Genomic DNA, 20,886 nt, shown 5'->3' with positions numbered 1-20,886 from the left:
ACTAGTCATTCCTGTCTAGTCTTTTTATCTTGTTGATTTACAGAACTTCCTAGTGCTGGCAGCAGGGCAGGGAAGTAGCCAGGACACTTCCTGTTAACCTTTATCCCTTTGCAGTTCTGGCCTTTCATAAGAACGGCCATACTGGGTCAGACCAATGGTCCATCTAGCTCAGTATCCTGTCTTCTGGCAGTGGCTGGTGCCAGATGTTTCGGAGGGAGTGAGCAGAACAGGGCAATTATCAAGTGATCCATTCCCTGTCATCCAGTCCCAGCTTCTGGCAGTCAGAGGTTTAGAGACACTTAGAGCATGGGGTTATGTCCCTGACCATCTTGGCTAATAGCCATTGATGGACCTATCCTGCATGAGCTTATCTAATTCTTGTTTAACATAGTTACACTTTTGGCTTTCACAAGATCCCCTGGCTAAGAGTTCCACAGATTGACTGTGCACTGTGTGAAGAAGTACTTCCCTATGTTTGTTTTAAACCTGCTGCCTATTTATTTCATTGGGTGACCTTTAGTTCTTGTGTTATGAGAAAGGGTAAATAATACTTCCTTATTCACTTTCTCCACACCAGTCATAATTTTATCGACCTTTATCATATCTCCCCCCCTCCCCCAAAAGCTTCACACATTTGTTTCATGCCATCTTTGTTTGTCATTATCCCCTTTCCTTGCCAGTGTCATCATGTCTTGTGGTTGTCTAATGGAAGATACACTCCTATTCCCAGTGCGATCAAACATTATAGATTCTTTGGGTCAAGGTTCTTCTTTCTATTGCTGTAAAGTGCCAGGCAAAGATATGGGGCAAGATACCTATATCTGTGTTACACTAATGGTTCTGGATTACACTATGATGGTTCTGTGATGTGATGCAATGAAGAGAGGGGTAGACACCATCAGCACAATGTGAGGAGGGATGAAAGTGACGCAGGTTACCCAGGAGAAGTGAGAAGAGAGAGAGCTACTCAGAAGCCAAGGGAAAGGGAGTGTTGCGTGTACCCTGGGGCAGAGCAGTGGGATGGGCACAGACTGGGAGACCAAGAGAGAAGAGAGGCCTGATGCCAGAAGCAGAGGGGCGCCCTCCTAAACATAGCGTCTGGAAGGCTGCCCCTCCCTTCCGATGGTGGCTGCTTTAGATAGGAACCCTTCACAAAGATGGCGGCGGGTAGCCCTCAAAAAGATGGCGGCTGTAGCCAGGCGTGCCCCTCACAAAGATGGCAGTTGCGTTCAGGCATACCCCTCACAAAGATGGCGGCGACTGCCCCTCACAACGGTGGCAGTTGCGTTACGGCATGCCCCTCACAAAGATGGCAGTTCAGGTGTCGTCCCCGATAGCGGGTTCGTACGTGGCCCGTACCAGTAAAGGGACCGTGCGCGTGCGCGTGCGCAGTTGTGGCAAAGCGGAGGAAGATGGTTAAGAAGCGAGAGGGGCTGAGCGTCGCTCAAGAGGTGACAGCCCCTCCCCTCCCCCGGGACAGCTGGGAGCGGGGTCACTGGGGGATAGGCCAGGAGGTGTGCGTTGGGGGGCGAGAAGGGGACATGGGGGCACGGGGCGGGAGTGATGTGAGGGATAGGGGGTGAGGCGAGGTGGGAGCTAGCCTAGGGGGCAGGGGCGAGGTGTGGGCGGGGGTGAGGTGAGGCCCGGGGGGAAGAGGGGAGGGGATGGGGATGAGTGGAGGAAGGGGCGGGGAAGAGGCGAGGTGTGGGGAAGGGGTGAGGTGGGGCCTAGTCTAGGGTGCAGGGGCGAGTGGGGAGGTGAGGTGGGGGAAGGGGCGAGGTGTGGGCTGGGAGCAGGGGCAAGTGGGGGATGAAGTGGGGATACAGGGAGTGGATTGGTATGTGTAAGGGAAAGATCTTCATTGATGGGCTAGCCTGCTCCCCAAATCCATGGGGCCTCTCCTGCGGATTGTAGCTTCAAGAGTATCCCATACCTCTGGGACCATTTCTGCTCTTCCCCTGCAAACTGTGGCCCTGGCTGGTGCTGCTGTTTGGAGTTTTTCTGTCCTGCTGATGTCGTGTTCCTGCTCTCCAACTTACTCCCTTCTGCCTTGGGTAGGGCTCTCCCTTGGAGGAGGCAGTGGTTTGCAAACACTTTTGGGGAGTGAGATTAAAAATCAATCTCTTCCTAATGAATAGGAGTATTAGTGGCACCTTAGAGACTAACAAATTTATTTGAGCATAAGCTTTGTGAGCTACAGCTCACTTCAAGAAAGTGTGCTGTAGCTCACGAAAGCTTACGCTCAAATAAATTTGTTAGTCTCTAAGGTGCCACTAGTACTCCTTTTCTTTTTGCATATACAGACTAACACGGCTGCTACTCTGAAACCTGTTCCTAATGAATTAAAGAAATAGGCCAGAACCAATCAAATGAGATTCAGTAGAGAGAAATGGGAAATGGAGACATAATCCAGTGAACACATACAAAACAGAAATACAGGTAGGGTAAAAACATCATTGAAAAGGCTTGTATTGCACTTTTTGTGTGCCACTGTGACCAAAAAAGCAAATGTCTTATGAGCTCTATTTTTTTTTTTTATAGGAGTGTTGCATGTGGTGGTTTTCTGCCCTGTTTAGCCCTATTTAGGCCTTTATTTGAGACAACTGTTATTTCTGGGCACCATGTTTCACTGATAGAATTCAGAGGAGAGCAGTCCTGAATGAAAAAAGGTTTGAACAATAAGCCCTAGCAGAAAGGGTTCAGAGTACTGAGGATGTTTGGTTTGGAGATATGAGAGCCAAGAATAGACATGGTGGTAGCTTCCACCTCCATGAAGGCACATTATAAAGAGGACATGGCCTGATTATACCATCTGATCACAGATTGAGAAGTGATGGAGCTTTAGTTGCAGCAGGGAATTCTGGTTAAATATTGGAGGGTATGAGGATTCTTTTAACTCCAAAGAGTTTGGGTGATGAAACAAGCTGCTTTAGGATGGTGTAGAACCACCTTCGCTGGGGCTGTCAGAGGCTGAGACCTGAAACCTGTCTAACAGAGGGTGGTTTAAGGATATTGACTCAATCCTGCCACAATGGTGGGGAAGGGACTAAGTGAGTGTCCCTTCTAACTACAAATGATTCTGTGAAAGGCAATTTTAAAAAAGGGATGAATTTGGTGTCTTTAAGCCAGATGGAGTGGGATCGGAGTCTTTGGTTTGAAATATGTGGACACCTTTCAGATGCATCTTCATCTTCAGCATTTAAACTTTCATTTAACACCACTACCTTCTAAGCCTTGATGCTTGTGAAGGAAACCTTCCAAATAGGAATGGATTTGAGCTGATGCAAGGCTCTTTTCCTGAGCCCTGCTCTAAACACAAAGGCACACTGCCTCAACTAAAAGTGTAATGTCAAGCAGATGCAACTTTGTGTGTGGATGCTCGTGCCAGGTTTAAGCCAATGCAAATATTAGAGCTTGCATCTATAAATTACAGATGCAAACCACATCAATTTTAGCCTGGTTTAAAGGGATGTAACCAGGTCCTCACACAAAGTTGAATCCATTTGACATCATGCCTTTAGTTAAACTGTTTCAACTTCTGTACTTAGACAAGCTCAGGATCTTCCAACAGGCAGCCCCAGTGACAATGCTGCTACTCAGAACTTCCCTGAGCCTTAACAGCAGGAGAAATTAGCAAGACTCTGGCTGGTTTAATGGGCACTGTTCAGAATCTGGTAGGTGGTGGTTTAACTCTGATTCTGCTTCAGAAAGTTATGAACGGCTGTGGTAGATACAGGAGCTAATTACATAGGGAAGGAAGGACCCCCGCAATGATGGCGAATAGGTGGGGTTGATGCCCTCACTCCCATCTCAGTAGCCATTGGGCTGGGAGACATAGAGTTGGGCACCCAAATAACAAACAGGAGCCTGTAAGGTGGAGGTCCAAGAGAGAGGTAGCTCCTAGCCAAAAGTGATCTGAAAAATAAGTCCCTAGGAGTGGCCTGGGGAAAGCACCCTGGTAGGAATCCTAGCATGCTCCCTTCCCAATGTTTGGAGTTGATAGGGAGGGACTGAGCTGGTGGATCCTCCGTCTTCATTCTGTTGTATTGGCCTCTGGCTAGTAGGTGTCTGGTAAATGTTTTCAGCCCTGCTGGATGTACTATCTATTGTTGGTGAAATGATTTGCTGAAATGTAAAATTATTGTAAGACCATAGTGAAAATTGAAATAGGTCCATTAACCAAGAGGTTAGCATGTGAACCTAAACAAATTCTATCTCTGGTGGGCTGATATTAATAATTGAGCCTACAACAATGGATTCAGGAACCATTGACTAACAAATGGAGAGAAATGCCTTGAACCTGTTAGCAGATGACAAGGGACAAGACTGCTTCTGGGAGGTGATTTTCCCCCCAATGCTTTTGTTTGGCTTTGATCTGTTTTATGAGGGTCATGAGACAAAAACCTCATTACCTAACGCTGTTGGATGTTGGCGTATGTGTGATATGGCTGTTTGCCAGCATCTTAATTAAGGGATTCATAAAGACGGAGGGCAGATGTCATTTCTTGAAAAGTGCTTTTAGCTTTTCTGCTAGGAAGAATGCTTTTATTAATTCAATACAAAATGTATTAAAAAAGGATCCAACCCAACTCTGTAAGCAAAGCTGCTTCTTTCCTTTCCTGCCATGTACGAGAGGTTTTGGACTCCCTTCCCAAGACTGCTAGGGCAAATGAGATTTGTAACAAACATAAAGCCAATTTGGATTGAATCTGCCCCAAATCTCTGTATTTTCAGAGGTCTCCAGATGGCACATGTATGAAGCCAGAATTCAGTGCAAATTACTGTGCCTGGTGGTACCTCTCACGGCAAGGGATTCGGCTGGCTTCAGAATGTTCTGCAGCTTGCTTGTTATGTGCAAAACTGCTGGTCCCTCACCCCAGAGCTCCTTTCATAGCAGTTGATCAGATAGCAGGAGGGCAGTGGCTGTGCAGGTGAAGGGCAGCTGTGCATGCTCTGATTGCTCTCTCAGTGCTGGTTATTAAACACCTGCTTCAGTTATTACTTTAAAGTGAGACTGCTACTAGTTGAAGCTGATGTTGACTTAAATGAAGTCCTCTTTCTGGCTATGGAACAAGTAGAGCTCAGACAGCTATAATGTACACAATATGTGGGAAGCTTATCAGCCCAGTCCTGGAGGGGACCCCCTCTACGGGCCATGGGGACCAGGGAAAGGAGTGTGGTCACTGTGACCCATTCACTTCTTGGCAGAGGCTACCAGTAAGGAGACCAATTGGTGTGAATTATATTGATGATCCTGCGTCCCACTAGAAACCTGGACCAAGAGTAGCTCCTGTGCAGCTTCATTTCATACGGGCCTCTGATAAGTCTATGGTTGTACCCTAGCTAACCTCTCCATGCATTCGTTAGTAGGAGCAAATGCTTTCCATCTACAGCAAGTTCAAACACACAGCTGTTTCCAGGAAAGCTCTGTGGAGAGTTGCCCCTGGGGATTTTTTGGAAGCTTTACTGTTTCTCAAGTTCTAACGTTTTACAGTCTACTGGGCCCTTGGGAGCTTCTCTGGCAGCCTTCAGAACAAGGGGTAATTCTCAACTGGGTTGCTTTCATTTCTTCCCCGTCACTTATTATATATTTTTTTTTCTTTTGCTGGCAGCAAAAGGCCGTGTGGACTATGCAGCCAGTGAGAAATACACATGCGCAGTGCCAGCTCCTGAGTCAAAATCCCCAAATGAGGCAATGGAGCTGCCATACTAGGATAGCACATACACACAGCCTTCTGCCCATTTCTACTGCCATTCCTCTGACAATCTCTAAGCACTTTACAAACAATTAAACCTTCCAATTCCCTCACCCTCAGGGAGGTAGGTAGTAGTCCCCCAATTTACAGGTGTTGTCACCTGCCTCCAAGGTAACACAGGGAATCAGTGTTAGGGACAGGAACAGAACCTAGGAATCTTGATTCCAGTCTCTTCTTATACCCACTAACAAGGCAGAAGAACCAGGGAAAAGAAACAAAATGTCCAGAGGAAGGGATTTTGTTCCATCACGAATATTCCCCATTCTCTGTGTTCCTAGTGGAGATTATTTTCACGTGTTTGTGCCCCAGCCTCAACAAAGGTGTAAGCACAGCTCTGGGGAACGTAATTTGTTGCTTCTGCAGGAGCCCAACTTTGGTTTTGATGAAATGATAAAAAATAGCTGGAACTTTTTAAACATAATTAAGAGTCTGGAGGATTTTAGTTGGTAGAAAGTCAAAATGTGACGGAGTGGCACAAAATAAACTCTGCTTACATCATATTGAATGGTGAAAGTGGTGAGTGAAGCGTGCACTGAGAGATGGCAAACAAAATGAGAGACATCCTTAAGGAAGAGCCAGTAGTTGGTGGCTTTGAGAGGGGAACGGAGGGCACAGGAAGGAGAAGAGACATTGGGAGGAAACGCTGGCCATGACTGATTAAGCATTGGTGCTAGCAGTTGACTACTCTGTCGTGGGGTTTGTCTAACTAGACTAAGGTAAAAGGTGAACGTGTTAGCTGGCATGTGTTATGTGTTCTGTCTACACTATGCGTTAACACAAGTTAGTTAAAACACTTTAGGTAACACATTTTAAAAATGCACCTTTTATCATCCCACTCGACACAAGCTGTTGGAGGGGTTTCTTTGATGAAATGCTAATAATATAGTTGCTTGTTAAACATGACCACTCACTTCCCCCCAACCCAGAAAATCCAGACCATGTTCCCTGGATCAGTGCAAGCTGTGGGCCCTATAGGCTGAGGGAAAGCTGGTGTTCTTGCTGCCAGGAGGATCCACACAGTGTTTCGTCAATGACAGCAAGGTCCCATCTCTCTGTATCAGTCTGTTGTCTCTAGTTTGGTACACAGATTGTAAGCCCCTTGGGGCAGAGACCATTTTTGGGTCTGTGTTTGTACAATGAGGTCCTGGTCCATCGCTCCTAAATGCTATGGAAATACAAATACTAACTACTACTGACTTGGAAACTGCAGTCTGGTAAGAAACTGGGGGGCTTGAATCTTGCTGTTATAGGTGCCAAATTATTGTGTGTGTGGGGGCCAAAGGGATGTCTTATGGCACCACCCCGCTGGAATGGTTGGGGGTGGGAACAGTGGTTACAAAATCCCACACCAGCCCTTGTGTTCCTGTCCCAGGCAGACCCTACGGTGCAAGAAGAGAAGCCACCTTTGGCCACCAGCTCCACCGAATCATAATTTGTGGCTAGTGGAAAAATTCTACTGCTAGTTCATGGTAGAAGGGGCAAGTGCTGCCTTGACTTCACCAGACTTCCCTGCTGCTGCCCTCTAATGAGCCCACTCAGTTACTGCCCTCATTGCCCTATGCTGCGTCTGGTCAACTGCACCCCTCTGCATGAGCCTTTCTGTGCTTGCCCTGAGCAGAGTGAGAGAGAATTGTTAATTAGTCCAGGATTGAGTTGTAAGTGGTTAATCAGAGATCAGTGTCATTGATTTTCCTGTGTAATGATTGGTGGTAACATCCTTTCTCACTACCTTGGAAGGTGATGTGGTCTTCGAAAGCCAAGGCAGCTGGGTTTAATTCCACCAGGTTAATTTACACAGAAAACTGCTGTTCCCCAGCTTGCAGGTTCTAAAGTATCTCACCAGGTGAGAGCCAATTCTTCTGGCTGCTTGTCCCTCCTCAGGCCTGCTTCTGCAGCCTGCTGCTCATGCACGGCACAGGGTGTGGTGGAAGATGATTGCAATGGGGCTAGCAATGATTTCAAAGCTAGTTAATGTCAAAGGTCATGTTCTTCGTGGGATTTGCGTGTCACCTTGTCTAATTATCCCTGATATTTCTCCCACTGGACTGCAAGCGTGTAAGGCAGAAGTTTCCCTCTGGAAAGCTTAAAGCCCTCATTGCTGGGTTTGGAATAGCCAGGATTCCCTCCAGAATTGTTCAGCTGTGGTATAATTGATTCCTGGGGGAGTTGTTCCCGAACTCAAGCATGTTGGTCACCTCTGTTTGTGCTTCAGCCATTTGATTTTTTTTCTCCCTCTTTCCTTTCCTCCTCACCCCAGAATAAAGGCAGCTTCTTGGAAAATAAATTAACCTACTAATTAGATGACTAGCTTAAGTAGCTGCAGTAACTTCTTGCTGCACCGTGACTGAACCCAGATGCTTGGTGCAGGATGGCGATCTCTCAGCAGGGCAGAGGCAACGGGGATGGTTTTGGCCTTGCTCTACTCTACCAAATATTGGAGACCTCTGTGCTGAGCCTGTTTGTTCATCTGTGGTTCAGGATTTCTACAACTAGTCTGTGCTGGAGGCCGTGGGGCTAACAGATTTTAACGAGGAATGTGACATCCGCTGCTCCCTCCCACCCCCCATCACACAGCCAGCCTGAAGTGCCTAATGCTGTCTTAGAATCTTAGAATATCAGGATTGGAAGGGACCTCCGGAGGTCTAGTCCAACCCCCTGCTCAAAGCAGGACCAACACCAACTAAATCATCCCAGCCAGGGCTTTGTCAAGCCTGACCTTAAAAACCTCTAAGGAAGGAGATTCCACCACCTCCCTAGGTAACCCATTCCAGTGCTTCACCACCCTCCTAGTGAAAAAGTTTTTCCTAATATCCAACCTAAACCTCCCCCACTGCAACTTGAGACCATTACTCCTTGTTCTGTCATCTGCTACCACTGAGAACAGTCTAGATCCATCCTCTTTGGAACTCCCTTTCAGGTAGTTGAAAGCAGCTATCAAATCCCCCCTCATTCTTCTCTTCTGCAGACGAAATGATCTTGTTTCCCATTAGCGTCCCTGACTGCTTGTTCCCCTTTGCAGCACTAATTCAGGGCCTAGTTCCTGAAGTTCTTGCCAGGATGAACAATCTCTCCCACTTGATCCCCTTCCTCACTGTGTAAACATCCATTAGGTCACTTCTCTGCCCGTGGGTAAAGGGGCAAAGCCAACGCAAATAAAGGAGAGGGGTAGAATGAATGGAGGAGGATCAGATCTTAACAAGAGGCACTGGCCTCTACGGGCTCTTCAGCACTACCCCAGTTACAACTGGAGTTGATAGCCCAAGGACTTAGCACCCCAGCTGTGTGGGATGGAGAAGTACTGAATTCTTACAAAGATAAATATCTATGTGCTGTGATGGCTGTGTCCCAACCAACTTACCCACCCATTCTGCTCAGGCCAGGGGATCGGAGAGCCTCATGAAACCTATAGCTCAGCTGATTTTTAGGAGTGAGGTGGCAAGATACTGCAGTGGGGCTGCCACCCCTTCTCCTGAGCTGGGAAGGCTGGAGCTGCTGGGCTTTGGAGGGAAATTGGATGCCGGTGATGATTGTGGCTGCTGCTGTGTGTTTCAGATTGATGGCCTGGAGGAGAAGCTGTCCCTCTGCAGACAAAGCATGGAGGTGGTGGACCTTAAGCTGCGCAGAGAGGAGCTCAGTCCCGAAGGAAGGTACTGGTGATTCCCCTCTATTCAAACCCAGATAGTGATGCTGCAGGCTGTGTGCTCATGCAAACCACTGACCGTTAGCTTTGTTAGTAGTACCCAGTAAAACCTCTTTGCCAAAAGAACAGGAATTTGCCAGGCTGGGCCCCCTTTTTGGAGCTTGTTTAGGAATGGAGAGAACTGGTTTTCTTTCTCTTCCAGGGAGGTGGGGGCTGACATGGTGAGAGTGCTGAGCTTGGCTTCAGCTTCCCTGTTTGCAAACCCTCTGTGCATGCAGCGCAAGCAATGCCCAGTCCAATTTGCCCTGGTCTACACTACGAGTTTAGGTCGAATTTAGCAGCATTAGGTCCATTTAATCCTGCACCCGTCCACATGACCAAGCCTGTTTTGTCAACTTAAAGGGCTCTTAAAATCGATTTCTGTACTCCTCCCCGGCAAGGGGTTTAGCGCTAAAATCAACCTAGCTGGGTTGAATTTGGCGTAGTGTGGACGCAATTCGACGGTACTGGCCTCCGGGAGCTATCCCAGAGTGCTCCATTGTGACCACTCTGGACAGCACTCTCAACTCGGATGCACTGGCCAGGTAGACAGGAAAAGCCCTGGGAACTTTTGAATTTCATTTCCTGTTTGGCCAGCGTGGCGAGCTGATCAGCACAGGTGATCATGCAGTCCCAGAATCGCAGAAGAGCCCCAGCATGGACCGAACGGGAGGTACTGGATCTGATCGCTGTATGGGGAGAAGAATCCATGCAGGCAGAACTCCATTCCAAAAGACAAAATGCCAGTATATTTGCCAAAATCTCCAAGGGCGTAATGGACAGAGGCTATAACAGGGACACACAGCAGTGCCGCGTGAAAGTTAAGGAGCTGAAGCAAGCCTACCAAAAAACAAAGGATGCAAACGGTTGCTCCGGGTCAGGGCCCCATACATGCTGCTTCTATGATGAGCTGCATGCAATTCTAGGGGGGGGGGATCCCTACCACTATCCCACCACTGTCCATGAACACCTGCAAGGGGGGAGTCTCACGCAACAGGGATGAGGATTTTGTGGGTGAGGAGGTTGAGGATAGCGCACAGCAGGCAAGCGGAGAATCCCTTCTCCCCGGCAGCCAGGAACTGTTTATCACCCTGGAGCCAATACCCTCCCAAGGCGGGCTCCCGGAGCATGAAGCTGGAGAAAGCACCTCTGGTGAGTGTACCTTTGTAAATATAATACGGGGTTTAAAAGCAAATGTGTTTAATGATTAATTTGCCCTGAAGACCTGGGATGCATTTGCGGCCAGTATAGCTACTGGAAAAGTCTGTTAAAGTATCTGGGGATGGGGCGGAAATCCTCCAGGGACATCTCCATGAAGCTCTCCTGGAGGTACTCTAAAAGCCTTTGCCACGCGGTGGGGGAAGGCCTGTTCATGCTGAGCTGTTTGCGTTTGGCTGAGAGGGATCTTCACTGATACTAGCCACATGGTGGGCTCCCCCTATCATCTCCGTCCCAGAAGCTAGCGCAGATAAAAACGTACTCGCGATGACATGTTCTCAGAGCTCATGCAGTCCTCCTGCACTGAAAGAGCTCAGCAGAATGCGTGGAGGCAAACAATGGCAGAGAAAAGCGTTAAATGAATGCGCTGAGAGGAGGGAGGAGGAGGCAGGATGCAATGCTGAGCCTAATGGAGGAGCAAACTGACATGCTCAGGCGTCTGGTGAAGCTGCAGGAAAGGCAGCAGGAGCACAGACCGCCGCTGTAGCCCCGTATAACCTCCTGCCGTCCTCCTCAAGTTCCATATCCTCCTCGCCCAGAGGCCCAAGAATGCGGGGGAGAGGCTACGGGCACCCAGCCACTCCACCCCAGAGGAATGCCCGAGCAACAGAAGGCTGGCATTCAATAAGTTTTAAAGTGCAGTGTGGCCTTGTCCTTCCCTCCTCCCCCACCCCTCCCAGCCTACCTTGCGAGTTTTCCTCCTATTTGTGTGATGAATTAATAAAGAATGCATGATTTTGAAACAATAATGATTTTATTGCCTCTGAAAGCAGTGATTGAAGGGGGGAGGTCAGTTGGCTTACAGGGAAGTAGAGTCAACCAAGGGGGCCGGGTTTTCATCAAGGAGAAACAAACAGAACTGTCACACCGTAGCCTGGCCAGTCATGAAACTGGTTTTCAAATCTTCTCTGATGTGCAAAGCGCCCAGCTGTGCTCTTCTAACCGCCCTGGTGTCTGGCTGCGCATAATGGGCTGCCAGGCAATTTGCCTCAACCTCCCACTCTGCCATATACATCTCCCCCTTACTCTCACAGATATTGTGGAGCGCACAGCAAGCAGCAATAACAATGGGAATGTTGGTTTTGCTGAGGTCTAACCTAGTCAGTAAACTGCACCAGCAAGCTTTTAAACATCCAAAGGCACATTCTACCACCATTCTGCACTTGCTCAGCCTGGTAGTTGAACTGTTCCTTACTATTGTCCAGGGTGCCTGTGTATGGCTTCATGAGCCATGGGAGCAAGGGGTAGGCGGGGTCCCCAAGGATAACTACAGGCATTTCAACATCCCCAACGGTTATTTTCTGGTCTGGGAAGAAAGTCCCTTCCTGCAGTTGTTCAAACAGACCAGAGTTCCTGAAGATGTGAGTGGCATGTACCTTTCCCGGCCATCCCACGTTGATGTTGGTGAAACGTCCCTTGTGATCCACCAGTGCTTGCAGCACCATTGAGAAGTACCCCTTGCGGTTTACGTACTTGCTGCCTTGGTGGTCCAGTGCCAAGATAGGGTTATGGGTTCCGTCTATCGCCCCACCAGAGTTAGGGAATCCCATTGCAGCAAAGCCATCCACTATGACCTGCACATTTCCCAGAGTCACTACCCTTGATAGTAGCAGCTCAGTGATTGCGTTGGCTACTTGGATCACAGCAGCCCCCACAGTAGATTTACCCACTCCAAATTGATTCCCGACTGACCGGTAGCTGTCTGGCGTTGCAAGCTTCCAGAGGGCTATCACCACTCACTTGTGAACTGTGAGAGCTGCTCTCATCTTGGTATTCTTGCGCTTCAGGACAGGGGAAAGCAAGTCACAGTTCCATGAAAGTGCCCTTACGCATGCGAAAGTTTTGCAGCCACTGGGAATCATCCCAGACCTGCAACACTATGCTGTCCCACCAGTCTGTGCTTGTTTCCCGGGCCCAGAATCGGCTTTCCACGGCATGAACCTGCCCCATTACCACCATGATGTCCAAATTGCCAGGGCCCGTGCTTTGAGAGAAGTCTGTGTCCATGTCCTCATCACTGTCATGATCACGCTGTCGTCGCCTCCTCGCCTGCTTTTGCAGGTTGTGCACATACTGCAGGATAATGCGCGAGGTGTTCACAATGCTGATAGCAGCAGCGGTGATCTGAGCGGGCTCCATGCTTGCCGTGGTATGTCGTCTGCAGGAGAGCAGAGTTGCAGCAGAAGCGGTGGATGACGACGGATGCCACGAGAATAGATATTTATACAGAATGACGAGAGGACCTGCGAGGTGGATTCATGGCACCAGGAGAGCGTGGAAGCGGTGGATGACGGTGGTTAGCAGTCCTTCTGCACCGTCTGCTGACAGCAGTATGGCGTCTCCACGGAAAAAAGACGTGAAACTATTGTCTGCTGTTGCTTTCATGGAGGGAGGGGCAACTGACGACATGTACCCAAAACCACCTGCGACAATGTTTTTGCCCCATCAGGCATTGGGAGCTCAACCCAGAATTCCAATGGGCAGCGGAAACTGCGGGATAGCTACTCACAGTGCAACGCTCCGAAAGTCGACGCTAGCCACAGCACTGTGGAGGCACTCCGCCGACTTAATGCACTTAGTGGGGACACACACGATCGACTGTATAAAATTGCTTCCTAAAAATCAACTTCTGTAAATTCAACCTAATTTCGTAGTGTAGACATACCCTCAGTTTCCAGAGTTTGGACCCCAGCACTGATAGGAAACAGCTGTGTGAGCTGGACAGATGTTCTGGGTAGCAGCGTGCAATTGATCTTGCCTAGCCCACCTGAGCTCAGAGGTGCAGTAACTAGTGTGTGCTGAATACTCAAAGCACCCTAAGCCAAATCCTAGGTGGAATCCAGTCAGAATAATCCCAAGGGGACTGAATTTTGACTCCATGCACCATGCATGTTTGCATGGGGACCTGGTTGCAACAGGGATCTAGGGTGGACCTAACTATGTCTCTCAACAGTGCAGTGAGATGGTTAGTTTCCATTTCCACTCCCAAATGGAACCTTGCTGTAATTTGGTCCCGCTAACCCTAGTAGTGCTATCGGCAGAGCCTTTCCCTGAATGTGATCACCCAGCCTCAGCCATGTCCCTGCTGAGACCTGTTTCTTCCATTTGTTAGCAGCCTATTGCTCCCCTCCTAACAGGGAAACTGAGCCATCAAGTCTAGGCACAGGAAGAGAGCAGCCCACCAACTAGATCCTGTCAGCCCATTGTTCCATCTAATCTATTCTCCAGAGCTCAGCCCAGTTCTAGGTGTCCCAAGCAATGTGCTTTTACCACTTCCCTTGAGAAACTCTTTCAGACTTGCCATTAAGTTCTTCTATTCAGCCTAAATGTTCCTGGGCTTGGTTTCTCCCCATAACTCCTAGTTTTCCCCCATAGGTTATCATGCTCAATTTCTCTCCTTTCTCAGAGTTTTCTGTCTCCTCTCTCCCCACTTTTTCAGTCCTTATCTCTCAAAATTCTTTTTGTCCTGAGTTAAACTCTTCCTTGTATGTCACATCACCCAGCACCTTCTATGCCCTCCCTCAAGTTATGTCAGTCTCTTTCTGTTAATGATGTGACCAGAAGCCCCAACCTTACAGTGACCCACTGACTATCTCCCCTGCCCTCAAATTCAATGTATTGCCACTTATCATTACCCTGAGTTCAGCCTTTCAGCCAGTTCCCAATCCATGTGATAAGGCTCCTGTCCTTAGAACAAATTTGTCAGGAGAGGTGCCCAGGTCTGTGACATCCAGTCAGTCTTCTGCCAAGGAAGTGACCAAGCTTGGCCGCTCATGCTTCTGCTAATGTCTAGCTATCTCCAGATTTTTTTTTTTTACTGTTTGTCCCATGAGGGAAGCTATTGACCTGGTGAGCCTAAATCACTGGGATAGGTCTGCTTTCCAATTTTGCTCTCCGCACCCTCCAAATAAAGCCTGACTGGATTCATAGTAAGTTTAGTGTCTCATTGCCTGGGCTCCGTGTCATTCAGTCCTGCGGAGCTGCATGTGTTCAGTTTGGCCATGCTTTTTAAACCGTCTCATTTCCTTCCTAAGCATGAGAGCCTTTCCCCTTGATTTCTCTAGCTAGGCAGGCTTGTAAGCAATGATACAGCAGCTCAGCTACTTCGGAATCAGTTCAGTGTCTCTTCTCATTTCCTCATGGGCTGCACTCTGCATTTCCTTTTCCCCAGTTTATTTCAGAGTCCTTCTTTTCCTCTCCTGCTATTAATGCACCCTGCTTTATTACAGCCCTTCTCTCTTCCCTTAATGAACTGTACCATAAGGCCTGGATCCAGCTGAAATACAAGTGCCTGCTTTACCCTAAAGGGGAACAAACTGCCCTCTGACACAATGCCACAGAGCCTCCCTGGAGCAGGGAGATAGATAATTTGTTGTTGTGTGTTTGTTTACACCCCCCACCCCCACCCCCAAGCTGCTGCAGCTTTCAGGCCTTTAAATTGTGGATTAATCAGTCATTGTGCAGATGAAGATACAGGGTTTTCAATCACCCTGAATTGTGTGATACAGCTGGTTCTTACTGCAATCAGACAGCTCCTTTGCCTGAGCCATTGGGGAGTTTGTGCAAAATGGGGGCCTTGGAAGCAAAGTGAAGAATGTTTCAATCTTTGGCTCTGAAATGTGGGAACAACATGGGGCCTGTGATCTGGTGAGCAGAGTCAGGGAGTTCTCTTCCAGACTCTGCACCAAGGCGATTCCCTCCTTTTGGGGGTGATGGGAGAGGGGCACTGTGAGGCTTCATGTGTGCGAGACCATCTGTGAAAGTGCAGAAGCTTATTTGTGTCCAGTGGTGTTTTGACAGGCCTGAGCCTCCACATGCCCTATTCCCAGGGCCAGGTGCTGCTTTTCCTTGCTTTCCCGGAGCATTCTGAACAGCCCAGCCTGTGGGCATTTTCCTCACTGGATCAGAAGAGCTCATGTCTTCCCTGGGGAAGCCAGAGCTGCTGGGATGTGATCACCCACTGTACGAGGCCCTGTCTGTCCCTGGAGCGGACATCAGAGCCTCTTGATCCAGAGGGAGCAGCTCTCCCCGTTACTTGGAAAGGCATTTCCCCTATGCCAGGTGGGAGTTGCTTTTTAGCCAACCCTGCAGCACTGTCCTAGTGTTCAAACAGGCTGCCCTGAAGTGGGAGTCTTAGCTACCATTCATGCACAGCAGTCTCCAGGGAGGAAGACTTCTAACCCTTTGGACCCTCCCCTTATGCAGTAGGGGGATGACAAGCTGCCAGCCCCGCCCCCAGGAGAAAGGTGGAGGGTCTCATTTTGTGTACAGCCCAGAACTCCTCTTTTGGGGCAGAGGCTTTCCACCACCCTACAGCATATTAGCTAGTGCAGAGCAATAGCATCTGCCAGTGTGTAACAAGGCTGCATCTTCTCATTACAGAAAGTCACTGGAGAGAGAGAGAAGCCTGCTTCTGACCAAAGCTGAAACCTATGGTAAGGCCATCTTTAAATCTAGCCACTCAGAGTGAGCAGTGGCTAGGCAGGATAAGTGCAGTGCAGACTGTGGTCAGCTTCCCATTTAAACTCCTGCCCCATTCTCTGATTTGCCTTGGAGCTTGGGCTCAGCCAAAAAGGGACTTTGAGGGAGAAGTTGAGGCAGATCTATTCAGCTGCTTTTAATCTGAGAGCAGGTGCCTGCTCAGGTATCCCATAGCAGGGACCAGCCTGAGGCCCGTTAAAGGGGTCTGGCTTTGCAGGAAGTGCTGCACACCTGCCCTCTGGAAACCAGACCCCTTTAAGGCCATCTCAAGTTGGGGACCTAAGAGCACTCGTGTCTCTTGAAAGTCTTGGCCAGCAAATTGGCCTCTCCCCGTCTCAGCCCGAGAGTCACCACGAAGGTTCAAAAAATAAAATTCAGTGCACCTGAAACCTCATCCAAATGCACAGTAGAAAACCATCCGGCAGGCTTCTACTCACATGAGTGTCTGCCCCGTCTCTAGTGGCTCAGGCCCCGGGCTGTCCCTGGAGGGCACATCAGTCTGCACTGATGCAGCTGGAGTTCCTCAAGGCCAGAGCCAGCTCAGGGAAGGCTGAGCATCCTGCCCTCCCCATCCTATACCCATCCCCCAATGGACTCATGTGAACGTGGCGTAGCCAGAGTCCCTCTCAAGTACTCTAGGCATGCACCATGGGTCAGCTGCTGGACCCCTTCCCCCCAATCACCAGCTTTGTATGTGGTGCAGTCCCCTGCACTTTCTGTTCCAATCTCCAGCCAGGAAGTGTGTTTTCCTCCCTCTCTCTTCTGGGTGTCCTGCACAGGAACTGTGTGGCATTAGGCTGCCCCCTGCTGGCAGAATTGAGGTTTTTTTTTGTAGCCACACTCAACTCTTAAACTTTTCCCCTCATCAGGTTCTGACACAAGGCTTAGTTAGATTCACTGGAGTCTTACCTGAGGCCTGCAGGCCTGATCCTGAAAGGGGGCTGCGTGCCCTCCCTGCTCTTTGACATCAGTGGTAACTGGGGACACTTATTCCCTTGCAGTGCCAGGGTCTGCCTGTAGCATCCTGTGCAGGGATGTTGGAATTGCTGAGCAGAGTTGCTGTGGTTGCATTAGTCAGCGCCCACCGCTCCTAGTTCCTCCCCGGGCAGAGGCATCAGTAGATGATTGCTGAGGCTCCGCTGCTGCATCACTGAGATTGATCCTCAACGGGTTTGTCCGCCATGTCGATCCAGACTCCTTGAAGTGAGTGAACGTGTGGGGCTTTCCCAGAGTGAGGGAGCTCCTGGCAGCGTTCCCTCATTGACACAGCAGCTTATCTGTGCAGGCCCCAGCGCACAGGCGGGTGTCAACCATGCAGACAGGGAAGCTGCATAGAAAGCTGCCATGTGTCTTGTGCTGAGTACTGTACCCAGCACAAGGGGGCCTTGAGTTTTGATGCCTCCTCTTCTCCCCACTCTGCAACCTCCGTCTGAATAACTAGGCTGGGCTCAGCAAAGCCCGAGGTAAGGTTTACAACCTGTCGAAGGAAGGAAGAGACCAAGCTTTGTCTTCAGCCCAGGCAGCAGCAAGGATTGGCCTCACCCACTTTGAGCAGGGTGGGGGATGCTGGCAGAAGCTGGGATAGTGTGGAACTAACAGGCAAACCCTTTTCTAGATTAGTCCTTCCCCTTTCTTCAGGACACATCTGAGAGCGCTCCGGATCCACAAACTGTCATCAAGCTGAGGGCAATTGGAGGGGACGCAGTGCGCTGAGCAAGCGGGGCTTGTGGGAGTTGAGAATTAGGACTCAGCCATGGGGTAGAGCTCATTACTCATTGTTACAGTAAGATTGTAGGGGGGGTCATGTGGGTAAAGCAGATTCAGACAGACCGGCTGCTGCACTCAGAACAAACAGCATCACCCATGAGCCCCTTAACAAGTAATCACTTCTAGTAGTTTAACGTCCCCTTGTGAAGTCAGCTAGCAGCACAATGGTCCCTGAACAGACTGGATTCCCTGTGGCTGTTCAGCAGGGTGTATGCAGCAGACCCAGTGCCACACTAAACACCCCTGCAAAGAGCTGAAATCCTGCTCTAGGAACCCATCACGGGTAGGGGCTTGCTTGTCAAATGCTGATAGCTTACAGCTGCTTCAGAAAAATCCTGCAGGGGAGAGGACAGGACTGGCCTAGATAGAACTTGGATCTAGTAAAGCAGAGAATCAGTATTCAGGACTCCTGGGTTCTGTGCTCTGCACTCTTGGCAGCCACCTACTGTCCCTGCCCCTCAGGCCCCCTTTGTCAGACAGGGCAGTGATCCCCACCCATCTTCACAAAGCATGTTGAGATCTCAGGCTGCGTGGCACAAAATTAGCGTTGATCAGAATTCAAATGCTCCTTCAGACAAGTGCACTAGGCTCTGAACTACCGTGTGTGCTGCCTATCTATCTTGCATTGCCAAACTCCCTTCCCAGCCCACAGGGGTTATCCGCCTGGAATCAGCAGTGTCGAGCAGGGAGGGATGGATCTGTACTAGTGAAGTGCCAAGGAACTGTTCAAAGGTGATACAATGTAAAGATCATTAACTGTTTCTGCACAAGCAACAATGCCTATTTTGTAGGAGACAGCAAAAGACACCTATTAAAGCAGCTGACTGTATGTGCGGCTGCCAGAGCTTGAGATGTGTACGGAGTTGTGTCCCAGGTCCCGATTCAGATGGTCACAGGGAAGAGGCAGGAGCCCAGCTGGGGCAGTGACACAAAGAGGTGGTGTTGGTTTTATTTCCCATGTGAAGTTAGTTAGTGGCTGGTGACAGGTGCTAGACAGTGTCCTGCAGAGATCCATGTACAGAACAGGTCCAGCACTGGCAGCTGTCTTTATAACCACCCTCCCACACCCTTCTCCAGAAAATGAGGGAGGCATTCTATCTCCAGGGCCCATTCAGGCCTTGGCTTTCAACAAGGGGTGATTTGTACAATGAGGCTACCTAGCCAGCAGTAGGAATTGGACTGAGGCCAAACTGCTATTAGCGGATACCTTTCAGACACTACTGAACTGGGCAGGAGGCCTCTCTCTGACCTTGTGCCTGTCCAGTCCCTCACAACGAGGGGCAGTTTGAGTAGCAGAACTCTGCATGTTTACAAGGAACTAGACTAGAGCAAAGCACCTGGCAGGTCGCAGCAGTCGGATGAAGCTGATCCTTGCAAGGAGTTTCCCTCCATGAGTGAGGAAAAGGGGGTTTGCTGTTCCTTGGAGCAACGGGTGGCAGCTGTGAGGCAGGAGGGGAAGCGGCACCTTATATGCTGGTTTGGTTTTGTTTTCCAGAGAAAGAACTGAAAGTGCTCCGTAAGGAAAATCGCAAGAATGCAGCCATTGCAATGGCCATAGTACTGTTGATTATTGTTGTTTACACCTGCTGGACAATGTAATCACGGTTCTCACGACTGACCACAGGGCTCCACTGCAAAGACCTCTTCCTTCAACCGATGTGCCTCCCACCCAAGGGGCTGGTCAGCTTTTCAAACCGTTAGTCACCTGCAGTCTTCACAGCCTGGACAGCCTTATCTCTGGCAGCTGAGGATCTTGAAGGCAAAGGGAAGCTACAGACACAGAACAAGTGGGTTTGGAGAGCAGACAAGTTCAGCTGGAGCCGTCTCCTCCACACACTGTCCTGGGGGGCCCATGGAACAGAGAATGCAAATTAATTTCAGGGGGATGAATGACCCAAGTTCCCCTTTTCCTAGTGGGCTCTCTCTGTTCCTTGCTGCTCACTACAAGGTTTTGGAGCCTGAAATCATCACTGCTCAGCCCAGTCAGAACCTGGGAAAGCTTCCCTCTCACTGTACCTCAACCCTGAGCTGAAGGGACCAATCTCTAGAGCTCAAAGGGGCATTCAGTCATTGTGCCTCTCTCCTGTGATTGCCAAAAATCCCTATGTGTAGTAGTGCCAGTTACAGGGACACTTTTCAAAATATCTTCCCGCTAACCTGTCGGGAGCCAGTCGAGTCACTACCTGAAAATGGGGTCTTGGGGGTGGTGTTTTCCTGCTGCTCAGCCAAATGAACGAAGAGGGCAGGAAGACAATAGCAGTTCCTAACCCTGGGTGTTGGTGTGTATCTATGTACAGCCCCCTGAGGCAGGGCCCAGCAAAGGGAACTGTCGTCTCAGAGGGATAGGTCTGGGACACCAAGGATCAAAACTCATTGACTTAATGGCAGGGGCGCTCTGAACTCAGGGCCGAAGCTGTATTGTTTTTTAAATAAAGTCCTTTGAACATATGAAAGAGCAAATGCATCTGCCTGTAGCCTTCCCCTGCCTGTGCACTTCCTGCAGCTGGAAATCTCACCAGTCAGCAACCAGATGGCTAGTATGAGGCGCTTCCCTCAAGGCTGTGTCGGCCTGGCTGTAACACCATGACTTCAGAATGCACCATCCCATCCGTTCCAACATGGCAGGGAATATTCTAGTCATCAGTGGGCAGAATCCTAATGATTTTGCTGAAAATCAGAACAAACAAATGGGGCTACATTGAGCCCCTGGCATCTGGTTAGCAGAACTACCAGCTTCAACCACCTGTAACTGTTTATAGAGCAAAGAATTGGTTGATGGCAGCTATTAACACATGCCAGTATAACAACACGCCTCATTTTAGCTCTGCCCAGCCTCCCAATATGGTTTAAAAACACCTCCACTCTGAAAGAGGAGGGGGCACACGGAGCACCTGGCATGGGGGTAATAAGGGGTGGGTTACAGCAAGTCCCTGAAATAGAGGAGTATGGGAGGGTGGTGCACAGGTAACTTGTGGGGTAGAATGG

The 20,886-nt window shown here is 49.4% G+C and overlaps 1 protein-coding gene across 4 annotated transcripts; it reads left to right on the top strand.

Moving 5' to 3' along the window:
* The first annotated feature begins 1,246 nt into the window (after positions 1 to 1,246).
* Positions 1,247 to 20,352, top strand: CCDC167 (coiled-coil domain containing 167). 4 transcript variants are annotated; one of them, XR_012638887.1, is made up of 6 exons: positions 1,247 to 1,451; positions 9,309 to 9,403; positions 10,508 to 10,587; positions 16,036 to 16,088; positions 17,136 to 17,337; positions 19,397 to 20,352. XR_012638887.1 is itself a non-coding variant. In XM_074949098.1 (5 exons), the coding sequence occupies exons 1-4, from the start codon at positions 1,413 to 1,415 to the stop codon at positions 16,068 to 16,070; spliced, it is 249 nt and encodes an 82-aa protein (XP_074805199.1). In that variant the 5' UTR covers positions 1,247 to 1,412; the 3' UTR covers positions 16,071 to 16,088; positions 19,397 to 19,467. The 4 variants fall into 4 exon arrangements, 2 of the variants coding, with proteins under 2 accessions (XP_074805199.1, XP_074805197.1); XR_012638886.1 differs by lacking the exon at positions 10,508 to 10,587; XM_074949098.1 differs by lacking the exon at positions 17,136 to 17,337 and having other exon boundaries at positions 19,397 to 19,467.
* Positions 20,353 to 20,886: the final 534 nt, after the last annotated feature.

Source organism: Natator depressus, chromosome 3 (assembly GCF_965152275.1).
Source record: "Natator depressus isolate rNatDep1 chromosome 3, rNatDep2.hap1, whole genome shotgun sequence".
Lineage (NCBI taxonomy): Eukaryota > Metazoa > Chordata > Testudines > Cheloniidae > Natator > Natator depressus.
Note: the sequence above shows the minus strand (reverse complement) of the source record. Positions and strands in the feature narration are given on the sequence as shown.